This window comes from Hyla sarda, chromosome 4 (assembly GCF_029499605.1).
Source record: "Hyla sarda isolate aHylSar1 chromosome 4, aHylSar1.hap1, whole genome shotgun sequence".
NCBI classification, from domain to species: Eukaryota; Metazoa; Chordata; class Amphibia; order Anura; family Hylidae; genus Hyla; species Hyla sarda.
Genome location: NC_079192.1, coordinates 417,566,578 through 417,584,819, shown reverse-complemented (window position 1 = coordinate 417,584,819; position 18,242 = coordinate 417,566,578). Strand labels below are relative to the sequence as shown.

At 45.3% G+C, this 18,242-nt stretch overlaps 1 protein-coding gene and 1 long non-coding RNA gene across 5 annotated transcripts in view; one reads left to right on the top strand and one right to left on the bottom strand.

Moving 5' to 3' along the window:
* LOC130267744 (uncharacterized) overlaps positions 1-525 on the bottom strand; it is a 46,377-nt gene extending 45,852 nt beyond the window's left edge. For all 4 annotated transcript variants that reach the window (XR_008843269.1, XR_008843268.1, XR_008843267.1 and 1 more), the window contains exon 1: positions 407-525. This is a non-coding gene — a long non-coding RNA (uncharacterized LOC130267744). The remainder of the gene's footprint in view (positions 1-406) is intronic.
* A 98-nt stretch (positions 526-623) lies between these two features.
* Positions 624-15,150, top strand: HDHD5 (haloacid dehalogenase like hydrolase domain containing 5). The gene is made up of 9 exons (XM_056517904.1): positions 624-838; positions 4,847-4,986; positions 7,829-8,032; positions 8,791-8,903; positions 11,234-11,327; positions 12,203-12,236; positions 13,103-13,277; positions 14,227-14,415; positions 14,493-15,150. The coding sequence occupies exons 2-9, from the start codon at positions 4,858-4,860 to the stop codon at positions 14,806-14,808; spliced, it is 1,254 nt and encodes a 417-aa protein (XP_056373879.1). The 5' UTR covers positions 624-838; positions 4,847-4,857; the 3' UTR covers positions 14,809-15,150.
* The last annotated feature ends 3,092 nt before the right edge of the window (positions 15,151-18,242 follow it).

Genomic DNA, 18,242 nt, shown 5'->3' with positions numbered 1-18,242 from the left:
GACAACGATTGGTCCGAGGGAGGAGGCGGGACGCTGATATGCCTGACGGAGGTACGGCTGACGACTGACGATGTCCTAAAATGGACACCATACTGTTGGATGCCTATAGCCCTTGCTGTGTGTTGGCAACCATTGTCCTGCCTCTGTGCACGGATTAAACCAAAGGGGCCCTGACTCTTTTTACTGTTGGCCGGGAGCCCGAAGGTCAGTCAATTGTTGTACCAATTTAGAATTTACTCTGCTCAATGCGCCAAAAATATGACGCAACAATCCGCGCCAAATTTATGGTGTTTATGTGTAAGTTATGGATAAATCTCTATGGCTATATAAAAACGAACAGAAACAATTACTAGAACAATAATGGCACAATACCTGTAAGCATAAAATAACCTTATAAAATACCTACGGAAATTGTAAGCTATATTGTATGTTTACACCAAAAGCAGAAGTGTCTGACCATAAGGCACAATGGGTAATAAGAGGCGGCCATATTTAGAGGAAGTCACCTAAAAATCCCCGTCCTCTTCTCTTCACAGAGCCAGGGAGGTTTTACTTTCGTTTTACCTCAGACGTCTCCTCTGCCTCCTCCCGAGGTCGTTATAAAAACCCCGCCTCTGGCAGTGACGTCACCTCTCCGGTAGAGGACGCGCAGAGTTGGACTCCCCTGTCTTCCCCGCGGCAGACATATTGTGTGAGACATTCCCATAGACAGTGAGGATGTGTGGTCTCCGGAAACATGAAGGAACCGAGGACAGAGTCATATCGGGATCTATCACATGTTTATGATCCGGTTATAGTTTATATTCTCCCGGTACCGGTTGTGGTTTCTTCCGATCTGGTGAGTTATTATAGTGGTGCCAGTCTATCAGAAGGGACGTATTATAGTAGTATCAGTCTATCAGAAGGGACGTATTATAGTAGTATCAGTCCATCAGAAGGGACGTATTATAGTAGTATCAGTCTATCAGAAGGGACGTATTATAGTAGTATCAGTCTATCAGAAGGGACGTATTATAGTAGTATCAGTCCATCAGGAGTGATGTATTATAGTAGTATCAGTCTATCAGGAGTGATGTATTATAGTAGTATCGGTCTATCAGGAGTGATGTATTATAGTAGTATCAGTCTATCAGAAGGGACGTATTATAGTAGTATCAGTCCATCAGAAGGGACGTATTATAGTAGTATCAGTCTATCAGGAGTGATGTATTATAGTAGTATAAGTCTATCAGGAGTGATGAATTATAGTAGTATCAGTCTATCAGGAGTGATGTATTATAGTAGTATCAGTCTATCAGGAGTGATGTATTATAGTAGTATCAGTCTATCAGGAGTGATGTATTATAGTAGTATCAGTCCATCAGAAGGGACGTATTATAGTAGTATCAGTCTATCAGGAGTGATGTATTATAGTAGTATCAGTCTATCAGGAGTGATGTATTATAGTAGTATCAGTCTATCAGAAGGGACGTATTATAGTAGTATCAGTCCATCAGAAGGGACGTATTATAGTAGTATCAGTCTATCAGAAGGGACGTATTATAGTAGTATCAGTCCATCAGGAGTGATGTATTATAGTAGTATCAGTCTATCAGGAGTGATGTATTATAGTAGTATCAGTCCATCAGAAGGGACGTATTATAGTAGTATCAGTCTATCAGAAGGGACGTATTATAGTAGTATCAGTCCATCAGGAGTGATGTATTATAGTAGTATCAGTCCATCAGAAGGGACGTATTATAGTAGTATCAGTCCATCAGAAGGGACGTATTATAGTAGTATCAGTCTATCAGGAGTGACGTATTATAGTAGTATCAGTCTATCAGGAGTGATGTATTATAGTAGTATCAGTCTATCAGGAGTGATGTATTATAGTAGTATCAGTCTATCAGGAGTGATGTATTATAGTAGTATCAGTCTATCTGGGGTGATGTATTATAGTAGTACCGGTCTATCAGGAGTGATGTATTATAGTAGTACCGGTCTATCAGGAGTGATGTATTATAGTAGTACCGGTCTATCAGGAGTGATGTATTATAGTAGTACCGGTCTATCAGGAGTGATGTATTATAGTAGTACCGGTCTATCAGGAGTGATGTATTATAGTAGTACCGGTCTATCAGGAGTGATGTATTATAGTACTACCGGTCTATCAGGAGTGATGCATTATAGTACTACCGGTCTATCAGGAGTGATGCATTATAGTAGTACCGGTCTATCAGGAGTGATGTATTATAGTAGTATCGGTCTATCAGGAGTGATGTATTATAGTAGTATCAGTCTATCAGGAGTGATGTATTATAGTAGTATCAGTCTATCAGGAGTGATGTATTATAGTAGTATCAGTCTATCTGGGGTGATGTATTATAGTAGTACCGGTCTATCAGGAGTGATGTATTATAGAAGTACCGGTCTATCAGGAGTGATGTATTATAGTACTACCGGTCTATCAGGAGTGATGCATTATAGTACTACCGGTCTATCAGGAGTGATGCATTATAGTAGTACCGGTCTATCAGGAGTGATGCATTATAGTAGTACCGGTCTATCAGGAGTGATGTATTATAGTAGTATCGGTCTATCAGGAGTGATGTATTATAGTAGTATCGGTCTATCAGGAGTGATGTATTATAGTAGTACCGGTCTATCAGGAGTGATGTATTATAGTACTACCGGTCTATCAGGAATGATGTATTATAGTACTACCGGTCTATCAGGAGTGATGTATTATAGTAGTACCGGTCTATCAGGAGTGATGTATTATAGTAGTACCGGTCTATCAGGAGTGATGTATTATAGTAGTACCGGTCTATCAGGAGTGATGTATTATAGTAGTACCTGTCTATCAGGAGTGATGTATTATAGTAGTACCTTCCTATCAAGAGTGATGTATTATAGTAGTACCTGTCTATCAGGAGTGATGTATTATAGTAGTACCTGTCTATCAGGAGTGATGTATTATAGTAGTACCTGTCTATCAGGAGTGATGTATTATAGTAGTGCCGGTCTATCAGGAGTGATGTATTATAGTAGTACTGGTCTATCAGGAGTGATGTATTATAGTACCGGTCTATCAGGAGTGATGCATTATAGTAGTACCGGTCTATCAGGAGTGATGCATTATAGTAGTACCTGTCTATCAGGAGTGATGTATTATAGTAGTACCGGTCTATCAGGAGTGATGTATTATAGTAGTACCGGTCTATCAGGAGTGATGCATTATAGTAGTACCGGTCTATCAGGAGTGATGCATTATAGTAGTACCTGTCTATCAGGAGTGATGCATTATAGTAGTACCGGTCTATCAGGAGTGATGTATTATAGTAGTATCGGTCTATCAGGAGTGATGTATTATAGTAGTATCGGTCTATCAGGAGTGATGCATTATAGTAGTACCTGTCTATCAGGAGTGATGTATTATAGTAGTACTGGTCTATCAGGAGTGATGTATTATAGTACCGGTCTATCAGGAGTGATGTATTATAGTAGTACCGGTCTATCAGGAGTGATGCATTATAGTAGTACCGGTCTATCAGGAGTGATGCATTATAGTAGTACCTGTCTATCAGGAGTGATGTATTATAGTAGTACTGGTCTATCAGGAGTGATGTATTATAGTACCGGTCTATCAGGAGTGATGCATTATAGTAGTACCGGTCTATCAGGAGTGATGCATTATAGTAGTACCTGTCTATCAGGAGTGATGCATTATAGTAGTACCGGTCTATCAGGAGTGATGTATTATAGTAGTACCGGTCTATCAGGAGTGATGTATTATAGTACTACCGGTCTATCAGGAGTGATGCATTATAGTAGTACCGGTCTATCAGGAGTGATGCATTATAGTAGTACCTGTCTATCAGGAGTGATGCATTATAGTAGTACCGGTCTATCAGGAGTGATGTATTATAGTAGTACCGGTCTATCAGGAGTGATGTATTATAGTAGTATCGGTCTATCAGGAGTGATGTATTATAGTAGTACCGGTCTATCAGGAGTGATGTATTATAGTACCGGTCTATCAGGAGTGAAGCATTATAGTAGTACCTGTCTATCAGGAGTGATGCATTATAGTAGTACCGGTCTATCAGGAGTGATGTATTATAGTAGTATCGGTCTATCAGGAGTGATGTATTATAGTAGTATCGGTCTATCAGGAGTGATGCATTATAGTAGTACCGGTCAGTATCAGTGGTTTGTTAAGCTGGGTTCACACTACGTTTTTCAAATACGGTTACCGTATACGGTTTTCCGCTAAAAAACGTATGGCAAAAACCATATGCAATCGTATACAACCGTATGACTCCAAATACGTTTTTTCCCCGTATACGGTTCCAAAACATATGTACGGTTCTTTCTGTTTGCATCCGTTTTTGCCCACGGTTTTGCTATTTTGTTGGAATTAGTTTTCAAGCAATTTAATAAAGTTACTATTGTTCTATTGAAATTCCTTCTGCGCATGTGTCAACTCCAAAAAACGGATTAGAAAAACCGTGTGCAACCGTATTCTGAAATTCTGTGTACGGTTCTTATAGACAGCAATGTTAAAAGAACCGCGTACGGTTCGCATACGGTTTTCCAACCGGAGGCAAAAACGTGGTCGACAGCGTTTTTGCCTACAGTTGAAAAATCTGCAAAACCGTATCCGAGGCAAAACGGATGCAACCGTACACAACATTTGGAATACGGTTTACAATGCATGCTCTATGCATACGGTTTTGGATACTGTCGTATACGTTTTTTTGCAGAAAACCGTATACGGTTACCGTATTTGAAAATCGTAGTGAACCCAGCCTTATAAAGTCTTGCACTGGATATTGATGGTTGTTTATTCTCCACTTTGCAGTTTCCTAGACAATGGTCGCCCTTGTTGGTTGGCAGCGGGTTATCGCCAGACTGGTGAAGAAGAGATTCCTATCCAGCCACCCCCATAGAGCGTTGCCTGCCGTGCCACCACCAGGAGTACGAGGATTATCAGCATCTAATGTAGGTATAATGTTCCCAGGCCATGCCATCTGTTAAGGGGTATTACATACGTATATGTCAAGACCAGCAGGCCATGTCATCTGTATAGGGGCATCACCTACATGTATATCCTGACCAGTGGGCCATGCCATCTGTATAGGGGCATCACCTACATGTATATCCTGACCAGTGGGCCATGCCATCTGTATAGGGGCATCACATACATGTATATCCTGACCAGTGGGCCATGCCATCTGTATAGGGGCATCATATACATGTATATCCTGACCAGCGGGCCATGCCATTTCTATAGGGGCATCACATACATGTATATCCTGACCAGCGGGCCATGCCATCTGTATAGGGGCATCACATACATGTATATCCTGACCAGCGGGCCATGCCATCTCTATAGGGGCATCACATACATGTATATCCTGACCAGCGGGCCATGCCATCTGTATAGGGGCATCACATACATGTATATCCTGACCAGCGGGCCATGCCATCTGTATAGGGGCATCACATACATATATGTCCTGACCATAGGGCCATGCCATCTGTATAGGGGCATCACATACATGTATATCCTGACCAGCGGGATATGCCATCTGTATAGGGGCATCACATACATATATATCCTGACCAGTGGGCCATGCCATCTGTATAGGGGCATCACATAAATATATATCCTGACCAGTGGGTCATGCCATCTGTATAGGGGCATCACATACATATATATCCTGACCAGCGGGCCATGCCATCTGTTAAGGGGTATTACATACATATATGTCAAGACCAGCAGGCCATGCCATCTGTATAGGGGCATCACATACATGTATATCCTGACCAGTGGGCCATGCCATCTGTATAGGGGCATCACATACATGTATATCCTGACCAGCGAGCCATGCCATCTGTATAGGGGCATCACATACATATATATCCTGACCAGCGGGCCATGCCATCTGTATAGGGCCATGCCATCTGTATAGGGGCATCACATACATGTATATCCTGACCAGCGGGCCATGCCATCTCTATAGGGGCATCACATACATATATATCCTGACCAGCGGGCCATGCCATCTCTATAGGGGCATCACATACATGTATATCCTGACCAGCGGGCCATGCCATCTGTATAGGGGCATCACATAAATATATGTCCTGACCATAGGGCCATGCCATCTGTATAGGGGCATCACATACATGTATATCCTGACCAGTGGGCCATGCCATCTGTATAGGGGCATCACATACATATATATCCTGACCAGCGGGCCATGCCATCTGTATAGGGGCATCACATAAATATATATCCTGACCAGTGGGCCATGCCATCTGTATAGGGGTATTACATACGTATATGTCAAGACCAGCAGGCCATGCCATCTGTATAGGGGCATCACATACATATATATCCTGACCAGTGGGCCATGCCATCTGTATAGGGGCATCACATACATGTATATCCTGACCAGCGGGCCATGCCATCTGTATAGGGGCGTCACATACATGTATATCCTGACCAGTGGGCCATGCCATCTGTATAGGGGCATCACATACATGTATATCCTGACCAGTGGGCCATGCCATCTGTATAGGGGCATCACATACATGTATATCCTGACCAGTGGGCCATGCCATCTGTATAGGGGCATCACATACATGTATATCCTGACCAGCGAGCCATGCCATCTCTATAGGGGCATCACATACATGTATATCCTGACCAGCGGGCCATGCCATCTGTATAGGGGCATCACATACATGTATATCCTGACCAGCGGGCCATACCATCTGTATAGGGGCATCACATACATGTATATCCTGACCAGCGAGCCATGCCATCTCTATAGGGGCATCACATACATGTATATCCTGACCAGCGGGCCATGCCATCTGTATAGGGGCATCACATACATATATATCCTGACCAGCGGGCCATGCCATCTGTATAGGGGCATCACATACATGTATATCCTGACCAGCAGGCCATGCCATCTGTATAGGGGCATCACATACATATATATCCTGACCAGCGGGCCATGCCATCTCTATAGGGGCATCACATACATATATATCCTGACCAGCGGGCCATACCATCTGTATAGGGGCATCACATACATGTATATCCTGACCAGCGGGCCATGCCATCTGTATAGGGGCATCACATACATGTATATCCTGACCAGTGGGCCATGCCATCTGTATAGGGGCATCACATACATGTATATCCTGACCAGCGGGCCATGCCATCTGTATAGGGGCATCACATACATGTATATCCTGACCAGTGGGCCATGCCATCTGTATAGGGGCATCACATACATATATATCCTGACCAGCGGGCCATGCCATCTGTTAAGGGGCATCACATACATATATATCCTGACCAGCGGGCCATGCCATCTGTATAGGGGCATCACATACATATATATCCTGACCAGCGGGCCATGCCATCTGTATAGGGGCATCACATACATGTATATCCTGACCAGGGGGCCATGCCATCTGTATAGGGGCATCACATACATGTATATCCTGACCAGTGGGCCATGCCATCTGTATAGGGGCATCACATACATGTATATCCTGACCAGCGGGCCATGCCATCTGTTAAGGGGTATTACATACGTATATGTCAAGACCAGCAGGCCATGTCATCTGTATAGGGCCATGCCATCTCTATAGGGGCATCACATACATGTATATCCTGACCAGCGGGCCATACCATCTGTATAGGGGCATCATGTTGAAGATTCCCGTTTGCCGTCAGTGAATGGAAACCAGAAACCCCTTTAAAAGTATTTTCTGTTTTCCGTTTAACCCCGTACTTTCCCGTTTCTATGTTTCTCAGTCCTCTCCGAGCTTCGGCCTGTTGTTTGATATAGATGGGGTGTTGGTCCGGGGCAGAAATCCCATTCCCGGTGCGGCTGAAGCCTTTCGGACGTTGCTGGATGGCAGCGGGAAGCTGGCGGTGCCGGTCGTGTTCGTGACCAACGCGGGTAATTGTCTGCGCCAGGAGAGAGCGACAGAACTGAGCAGAGCGCTGGGCATCGAGGTGAGAAAATCTCCATGTTGTCTGATCCCCATTTTCAAACAGTGTGCCTCCAGCTGTTGCAAAACTACAACTCCTAGCATGCCCGGACAGCCGAAGGCTGTCCGGGCATGCTGGGAGTTATAGTTTTGCAACAGCTGGAGGCACTCTGGTTGGAAATCACTGCTCTAATGAAATCATGGCGAAAATTCTTCTATATATTACTCACTAGGTCATGCAGAGGCTTCCGTTCTGCTGCTCACTTATTCTGACATCCACTGCTCAGAGAGGGGACGTGTCCGAGGCAAGCAATGAGCCCATCCTCACTCACCATGCACTCCCTTTCTCCCTGAGTCTGCTGTGCTGTGCTGTGCCGGGTCTTTTCATCCAATTACTGCAGGCTTCTCTTTAACCCCCTCCTCTCTGTTTATATGCTGCAGTCTGATAGGACAGGAGTGAGCACAGAGGAGTGCTAGTCCCGCCCCCTCACTTACTGGACTTTGTCCCTGCCTGGACAGGATTATGTTCTGGATAGTATGGGGACCCCTAGTGGTCTCTTTCATGATTTCCAAAAAAAAAAAATGTAAAAAAAAGATAATTAATTTCTTATAATAAAGTATATTATAAGGGTTTAATGTTTATGTCAAGATGGAAAAAATATAAAAAGTTTTTGAATCTGACAGTGCCCGTTTTTAAGATGAGGGCTCCAAGGTTTTGGGTGTTACAAGTCGCCATCTTTGTTTTGTATTTCCACCTAATGTAATTGTCCTGAACAATTCCAGATCTCCGCTAACCAGGTCATCCTGTCGCACAGTCCGCTGCGATTGTTCAAGCAGTTCCACGATAAGTGCGTCCTGGTGTCCGGTCAGGGGCCGGTGGAAGACATCGCCAAGGAGTATCCTTATATGTGAATAGTGCAACTAATACAATAGTGCCCCCTTGTGTTATTACTGAGGAGGCTTCTTTCTGCCATAAGGCCCAGATTGTGGAGGCTGCAGTGATGGTTCTGGACCTTCTGGAAGTTTCTCCCATTTGCACACAGGATCTTTGGGGCTCAGTGACCATTGGGTTCTTGGTCTCCCCTCTTTCCAAGACCCTTCTCCCCAGATTCCTTAGTTTGGTGGGCGACAGCTCTAGGAAGAGTCCTGGTTGTTCCTTCTTCTTCCATGTAAGAATTATGGAGGCCACTGAGCTCTTTAGAACATTCGGTGCAGCAGAAATGTTTTTGTCCTCTTTTCCAGATATGAGCCTACACACAATCCTGTCTGTGAGCTCTACAGGCAGTTCTTTTCCTCCTCATGGCTTGGTGTTCGCTCTGATATATATTGTCAGCTGTGAGACCTTATATAGACAGGGCTGTGTCTGATCTCTACAGGCAGTTCTTTCCGCCTCATGGTGTTTGCACTGATATACACTGTCAGCTGTGAGACCTTATATAGACAGGGCTGTGTCTGATCTCTACAGGCAGTTCTTTCTGCCTCATGATGTTTGCTCTGATACACACTGTCAGCTGTGAGACCTTATATAGACAGGGCTGTGTCTGAGCTCTACAGGCAGTTCTTTCCCTCTCATGGCTAAGTGTTTGCTCTGATATACACTGTCAGCTGTGAGACCTTATATAGACAGGACTGTGTCTGAACTCTACAGGCAGTTCTTTCCGCCTCATGGTGTTTGCACTGATATACACTGTCAGCTGTGAGACCTTATATAGACAGGGCTGTGTCTGAGCTCTACAGGCAGTTCTTTCCCCCTCATGGCTTGTTTGCTCTGATATACATTGTCAGCTGTGAGACCTTATATAGATAGGGCTGTGTCTAAGCTCTACAGGCAGTTCTTTCCCCCTCATGGTTTGGTGTTTACTCTGATATACACTGTCAGCTGTGAGACCTTATATAGACAGGGCTGTGTCTGAGCTCTACAGGCAGTTCTTTCCCCCTCATGGTTTGGTGTTTACTCTGATATACATTGTCAGCTGTGAGACCTTATATAGATAGGGCTGTGTCTGAGCTCTACAGGCAGTTCTTTCCGCCTCATGGTGTTTGCACTGATATACACTGTCAGCTGTGAGACCTTATATAGACAGGGCTGTGTCTGAGCTCTACAGGCAGTTCTTTCCCCCTCATGGCTTGTTTGCTCTGATATACATTGTCAGCTGTGAGACCTTATATAGACAGGGTTGTGTCTGAGCTCTACAGGCAGTTCTTTCCCCCTCATGGTTTGGTGTTTACTCTGATATACACTGTCAGCTGTGAGACCTTATATAGACAGGGCTGTGTCTGAGCTCTACAGGCAGTTCTTTCCCCCTCATGGTTTGGTGTTTACTCTGATATACATTGTCAGCTGTGAGAACTTATATAGATAGGGCTGTGTCTGAGCTCTACAGGCAGTTCTTTCCCCCTCATGGTGTTTGCTCTAAAAAAAATTGTCAGCTGTGAGACCTTATATAGACAGGGCTGTGTCTGAGCTCTACAGGCAGTTCTTTCCCCCTTGTGTTTGCTCTGATATACACTGTCAGCTGTGAGCCCTTATATAGACAGGGCTGTGTCTTCCTAAATCCTGTCCAATCAGCTAAATTTACCCCAGGTGACTCCGATCAAGGTGGAGAAACATCTCAGTGATGTTGCAAAACCACAACTCCCAGCCAACGGCTGTCCGGGCATGCTGGGAGTTGTAGTTTTGCAACATCTAGAGCCACACTGGTTGGAAAACAATGTTCTAAGCCCGAAGGAAAGGACAATCCTCCAGCAATGGTTTTCCTGGGGGTTTCCTCCACTGGGGGTTTTTCCCTTCTCCTGAGTGCTGGAGGCTTTCTGGGCATGCTGGGATTTGTAGTTTTGCAACAGCTGGAGGCACCCTGGTTGGGAAACACTGCTCTAAGTGCAAAGGAAGGACAATCCTACAGCCATGGTTTCCCTAGAGGTTTCCCCCACTGGGGGTTTTCCCCCTCTCCTAAGTGCTGGAGGCTGTCTGGGCATGCTGGGAGTTGTAGTTTTGCAACATCTTAAGATCCACAGTTTAGAGACTGCTACTTTAAACCCTTCTCTTTATAAAAAAATAAAAAAAAGACTTTCCCAATGTCCTCTAGGTGGCGCTATTGCATTAGAAGCTTCCACTAATTTCCTTTTCACTCAGCCCCCACCTCCTTTTCCTGACCCCCATAAAGGGGAGACCCCCCCTCCCCATACATGTATTGTCCCCTACATGTTTCTCCTTGACAGTTGTCAGCCTGGGCTTTAGGAACGCCGTGACCATCGAGGCTGTGAGGGAGGCGTACCCCCTGCTGGACATGGTGGATGTGAGCCGCAGGCCGCGGGGCGCTGTAAGTATAGGGTATTGTTTGGCGGGTTATCTATAAAGTCTACGGTGGTGATCTCCAACCTAAGCTGCTGCAAGAACTACAACTCCCAGTACTTTTTAGGGGCTGTATACTAAAGAGAAATCCAAAAAAGAAATGCATTTCCTCTGATGTCATGACCACAGTGCTCTCTGCTGACACCTCTGTCCATTTTAGGAACTGTCCAGAACAGGAGAAAATCCCCATAGCAAACATATCCTGCTATGGACAGTTCCTAAAATGGACAGAGGTGTCAGCAGAGAGCACTGTGGTCAGGACATCACAGGAAATGCATTTCTTTTTTGGATTTCTCTTTAGTATACAGCCCCTAAAAAGTACTGGAAGGATTAAGATTTTTTTAATAGAAGTGATTTACAAATCTGTTTAACTTTCTGGCACCAGTTGATTTAAAAAAAAAAAAAAAAGTTTTCCACGGGAGTACCCCTTTAATCCGTTCAGTACTTATGAGCTGCTGAAGTTGAGTTGTTCTCTTCTGTCTAAGTGCTCTCTGATGACACCTGTCATGGGAACTGTCTAGAGTAGAAGCAAATCCACATAGCAAACCTATTCTGCTCTGTGCAGTTCCCAAGACAGACAGAGGTGTCAGCAGAGAGCACTGTTGTCAGACAGAAAAGAACAACTCAACTTCAGCAGATTATAACTACTGGAAGGATTAAGATTTTTTTAATAGAAGTAATTTACAAATCTGTTTTAACTTTCTGGAGTCAGTTGATATATAAAAATAATTTTTTTTCCTGGAATCAAGTATTAAAGCATTATTAATAAATAAAGTTTTATTTTAAAAAATTAATAAAAAAAAGTGTAGAATAATATCGGTGACGCCATTCTCTTCTCTTTAGATCAGTGTCAGCTCGAAGCTTCCAGCCATAGAAGGTGAGACGATGTATTTTCTACATTAATTGGCAGAAACTTATAAATAAAGCATAATGAAAATGACTGCGTTTTCCTGCTTCGGCTGTATCTCTGCTTCCTGTCAGTGAATGGGGAAAAAAAAACTAAGAACAAAAACCTATCCTGGGTCAAAAAGGAGTCCGACCCCCGTGAATATGTTAGATTGTTATTAATATTACATGATCTGGATAGTTAAAAGAAGATTGTTTCTGTTCACTGACAGCAAGCAAAAATCTTGGAGATGATGAGGAACCGAAGCACAAGGTTGCAGAATAGGGCTTGGTTCGCACCGATTTCTGTGGAATACGTCGGCGGTATACAAAGCCTAAAAGGGACTCCATTTGGCACGCTTGCGAGCGTTTTTGGTTTCCAGTGGCGCGCAAAAGTGGGGCCGACCTTGTTGGGCACATTCAGCGTGGCTGACCACGTTCAGATGAACCTGGGGTATATGCCGACATTCCACTCTCCTGGGCTGCCGTCGGATAGGTGTGAACCCAGCCTAATTCTGCAACTTTGTGTTTCAAATCGTGTTCAAAGTGTCTGCTTGCTGTCAGTGAACAGAAACAATCTTCTTTTTCCTCTGTTTTCGGGGCAGACATGATTTTCACTGTGACCCAGGACAGATTTTTTTTTTTGCAGCGAATAAGAATCCTCCCATTCACTGACAGGAAGCAGAGATACAACCGAAGCAGGAAATTGCAGAAAATGCCCATTATTCAATGGCCAAGCTTTATTTATAAGCAACAAGTTTCTGCGCATTTGAGGGTCCCTCCCAGAACTTTGCGTTGTATAGGTGTGAACCGGTGTAACAGTGTGTAGGTCATGTGATGTAACATCCTGTATTGCAGCCATTGTTTTGTTGGGGGAACCGGTACGCTGGGAGACGAGCCTGCAGCTGATCCTGGACATGCTGCTGAGCGCGGGGCGGCCGGCGGAGTGGAGGGGTCACCCCCCCGATCCACACATCCCAATATTAGCCTGTAATATGGATCTGCTCTGGATGGCCGAAGCCAAGATGCCCAGGTATGTAGGCAAGATGTTCTCCTATACCAGTGTTTACCAACCAGGGTGCCTCCAGCTGTTGCAAAACTACAACTCCTAGCATGCCTGGACAGCCTCCAGCACTTAGGAGAGGAGAAACCCCCCCAGTGGAGGAAACCTAGGGAAACCATGGCTGGAGGGTTGTCCTTCTTTTGGGCTTAGAGCAGTGTTTTACAAACCAGTGTGCCTCCAGCGGTTGCAAAACTACAACTCCCAGCATGCCTGCGGCTGTCTGGGAATGCTGGGAGTTGTAGTTTTCCAACCGCTGGAGGCACACTGGTAGGAAAACACTGCTCTACAACATGTCAGGAGTCGTTTTAAAAGGGACAGTGCCCATTTATTTATTACTATTATAATTAATTATTACTATTAATATTGTTACTAAGTGTTACTAAGTATTACTAAGTATTACTATTATTACTAAGTATTACTATTACTATAATTACTAAGTGTTACTATTATTACTAAGTGTTACTATTATTACTAAGTATTACTATAATTACTAAGTATTACTATTACTATAATTACTAAGTATTACTATAATTACTAAGTATTACTATTACTATAATTACTAAGTATTACTATTACTATTATTACTAAGTATTACTATTACTATAATTACTAAGTATTACTATAATTACTAAGTATTACTATTATTACTATGTATTACTATAATTACTAAGTATTACTATTATTACTAAGTATTACTATAATTACGAAGTATTACTATTATTACTATGTATTACTATTACTATTATTACTAAGTATTACTATTTCTATTATTACTAAGTATTACTGTTATTATTAAGTATTACTATTATTGTTACTAATCATTATTAGGTTTTGTATATGGACCCCACTGTGTCGTTTTTAACCCTTAGATATGAAGCAATTAACCGCTGACGCTCTATTCTATGTTTATTCGGAGCAGGTTCGGTCACGGCGCGTTTCTCCTTTGCTTGGAAAACTTATACCACAAGATCACGGGGCAAGAATTGCAGTACGAGGCGCTGATCGGCAAACCTAGCCCGGTGACCTATAACTTTGCCGAACACCTGATCCTGAGCCAGGCGAGGGAGCGCGGCTGGAGGAGCCCTATCCAGACGCTCTACGCCATTGGGTGAGTTGTGTGATGGAGACGATAGATTGTGGGTAACGTTGCGTTCGCTGATCCTATATTCTTATTTCCTGCTTTAGGGACAACCCCATGGTGGACATATATGGCGCCAATCTCTATAACCGCCATCTGCATAGGCAAAAAGAAGAAGCTCCGGAAACGCGGCCGCACAGTTGTCAGTCCGTCCTGGTGTGCACCGGGGTGTACAGTGATCCGGGCGGGGTGCCCAGCAACACACAAGAGAGAAAGACGCACACTGTGTTCCACGGACACCGGGACTTTATGTTCGACCCTAATATGGTGGTGGCATCTCACGTGGTGCAGGATGTGGGAGAAGCTCTGGAGCTGATTCTGAATAAGGAAGGATGGAAGTGCTCACGTGACGCTCAGCCCTAGTAACCATAGTGACGCTGCGGGGGGTCCCCATATCAGGGATTTTATTGTAGATTTTACTGTGCCTTTAACCGGATCACTACAAATCTGACCGTCTTAGAGGAAGATACATGGACATCACTGTGCCTGATCCCACTTAAAGAAGCACTCTGGAATTATTATTTGCTTATATAGTGCAGCATAGGCGATTATTAGAGAATAATGTAGAGTATCTTGAGCTTACCTGTTTTAGCTGATGTGGCATGCATGGGAGTTTTCAACCAGAATAGTTCTATTCCATCACTGAAATGATTTGCTAATGCTGCCTACATTTCCCATGAATCTGTTGTCTTTGCCGGGGGGGGGGGGGGGGGGGTGGGGTGGAGTCTGATTTCTTCACCTGGCCATCTAATAAGCTGTAGGTGCTGCCTACATTTCCCATGAATCTGTTGTCTTTGCAAAGAGAAGGGGTGGAGTCTCATCACTGCACCTGGTCATCTAATTAGGCTGCTGGTGCTTCCTACATTTCCCATGAATCCTTTGACTTTGCAGGGAGAGAGGGGTTGGAGTCTCATCAATGCACCTGGTCATCTAACTAGGCTGCTGGTGCTTCCTACATTTCCCATTAATCATTTGTCTTTACAAAGAGAGGGGGTGGAGTTTCATCACTGCACCTTGTCATCTAATTTGTCTGCGGGTGCTGGAGGTCAAGAAAATAACATAGGAGATTCTTGTGTATACATTGTTCTTACCTGTTCTAGCCGATGTGGCAGGCATGAGTTTTCTGCCACACTGATTTCATTTCATAAAAGATATAATTTTCAAATGCCTACATTTCCAATGAATCCTCTGGCTTTGCAGAGAAAGGGGCAGAGTCTTAACACTGTACCTGGTCATTTAATTAGGCTTCTGTGCTGGAGTTCACCCAGGTGAACTGATTAGACTCCTCTGTCCCCCTTCAGACTCCTCTGTCCCCCTTCAGACTTCTCTGTCCTCCACCTGACTCCTCTGTCCCCTTTCAGACTCTGTCCTCCACCTGACTCCTCTGTCCCCTTTCAGACTCTGTCCTCCACCTGACTCCTCTGTCCCCCTTCAGACTCCTCTGTACTCCACCTGACTCCTCTGTCCCTCTTCAGACTCCTCTGTCCTGCAGCTGACTCCTGTGTCCCCCTTCAGACTACTCTGTACTCCACCTGACTACTCTGTCAACCCTTTAGACTACTCTGTCCCCCTTCAGACTCCTCTGTACTGGAGGCTTCTGTGCTGGAGTTCACACAGGTGAACTGATTAGACTCCTCTGTCCTCCACATGACTCCTCTGTCCCCCTTCAGACTCCTCTGTCCCCCTTCAGACTCCTCTGTCCCTCTTCAGACTCCTCTGTACTCTACCTGACTCCTCTGTCCCTCTTCAGACTCCTCTGTCCTCCACCTGACTCCTCTGTCCCCCTTCAGACTCCTCTGTACTAGAGGCTTCTGTGCTGGAGTTCACCCAGGTGTACTGATTAGACTCCTCTGTCCTCCACATGACTCCTCTGTCCCCCTTCAGAATCATCTGTCCCCCTTCAGACTCCTCTGTACTCTACCTAACTCCTCTGTCCCTCTTCAGACTCCTCTGTACTCTACCTGACTCCTCTGTACTCTACCTGACTCCTCTGTACCCCTTCAGACTCCTCTGTACTCCATCTGACTCCTCTGTCCCTCTTCAGACTCCTCTGTCCTCTACCTGACTCCTCTGTCCCTCTTCAGACTCCTCTGTCCCCCTTCAGACTCCTCTGTACTGGAGGCTTCTGTGCTGAAGTTCACCCAGGTGTACTGATTAGACTCCTCTGTCCTCCACATGACTCCTCTGTCCCTCTTCAGACTCCTCTGTCCTCCACCTGACTCCTCTGTCCCCCTTCAGACTCCTCTGTCCCGCTTCAGACTCCTCTGTACTCTACCTGACTCCTCTGTCCCTCTTCAGACTCCTCTGTCCTCCACCTGACTCCTCTGTCCCTCTTCAGACTCCTCTGTCCTCCACCTGACTCCTCTTTAATCCATCTGACTCCTCTGTCCTCCACCTGACTCCTCTTTAATCCATCTGACTCCTCTGTCCCTATTCAGACTCCTCTGTCCCTCTTCAGACTCCTCTGTCCCCCTTCAGATTCCTCTGTCCTCCACCTGACTCCTCTGTCCCTCTTCAGACTCCTCTGTCCTCCATCTGACTCCTCTGTCCCTCTTCAGACTCCTCTGTCCTCCACCTGACTCCTCTTTAATCCATCTGGCTACTCTGTCCCTCTTCAGACTCCTCGGTCCTCCACCTGACTCCTCTGTCCCTCTTCAGACTCCTCGGTCCTCCAACTGACTCCTCTGTCCCTCTTCAGACTCCTCTGTCCCCCTTCAGACTCATCTGTCCCCCACCTGACACCTCTGTCCCCCTTCAGACTCCTCTGTCCTTCACCTGACTCTTCTGTCCTCTACCTGACTCCTCTGTCCCCCTTCAGACTCTTCTGTCTTCCTACCTGACTCCTCTGTCCTCCACCTGACTCTTCTGTCTTCCTACCTGACTCCTCTGTCCTCCACCTGACTCCTCTGTCCCCTTCAGACTCCTATGCACAGCAACCACAATATGGGGAGTGTCCAAGGTCAATGGGGATGTGCCCCCCTGATGCCAACCACCATCTATAGCAGCACTCTCCTATATGGGGCTGCTCTCCCTATAGCCGTGGTCTTTTTCAAAACTACTACCCCTAGCATGGCCGGGCAGCCATATGCGGTTACAGCTTTACATATGGAGTTTTAGTATAGGACCACTGCCCTATAGCGACCCCCCTGACTGCCTGTTACCTATGGAGTTTTAGTATAGGACCACTGCCCTATAGCGACCCCCCTGACTGCCTGTTACCTATGGAGTTTTAGTATAGGACCACTGCCCTATAGCGACCCCCCTGACTGCCTGTTACCTGTGGAGTTTTAGTATAGGACCACTGCCCTATAGCGACCCCCCTGACTGCCTGTTACCTGTGGAGTTTTAGTATAGGACCACTGCCCTATAGCGACCCCCCTGACTGCCTGTTACCTGTGGAGTTTTAGTATAGGACCACTGCCCTATAGCGACCCCCCTGACTGCCTGTTACATGTGGAGTTTTAGTATAGGACCACTGCCCTATAGCGACCCCCCTGACTGCCTGTTACATGTGGAGTTTTAGTATAGGACCACTGCCCTATAGCGACCCCCCTGACTGCCTGTTACATGTGGAGTTTTAGTATAGGACCACTGCCCTATAGCGACCCCCCTGACTGCCTGTTACATGTGGAGTTTTAGTATAGGACCACTGCCCTATAGCGACCCCCCTGACTGCCTGTTACATATGGAGTTTTAGTATAGGACCACTGCCCTATAGCGACCCCCCTGACTGCCTGATACATATGGAGTTTTAGTATAGGACCACTGCCCTATAGCGACCCCCTGACTGCCTGTTA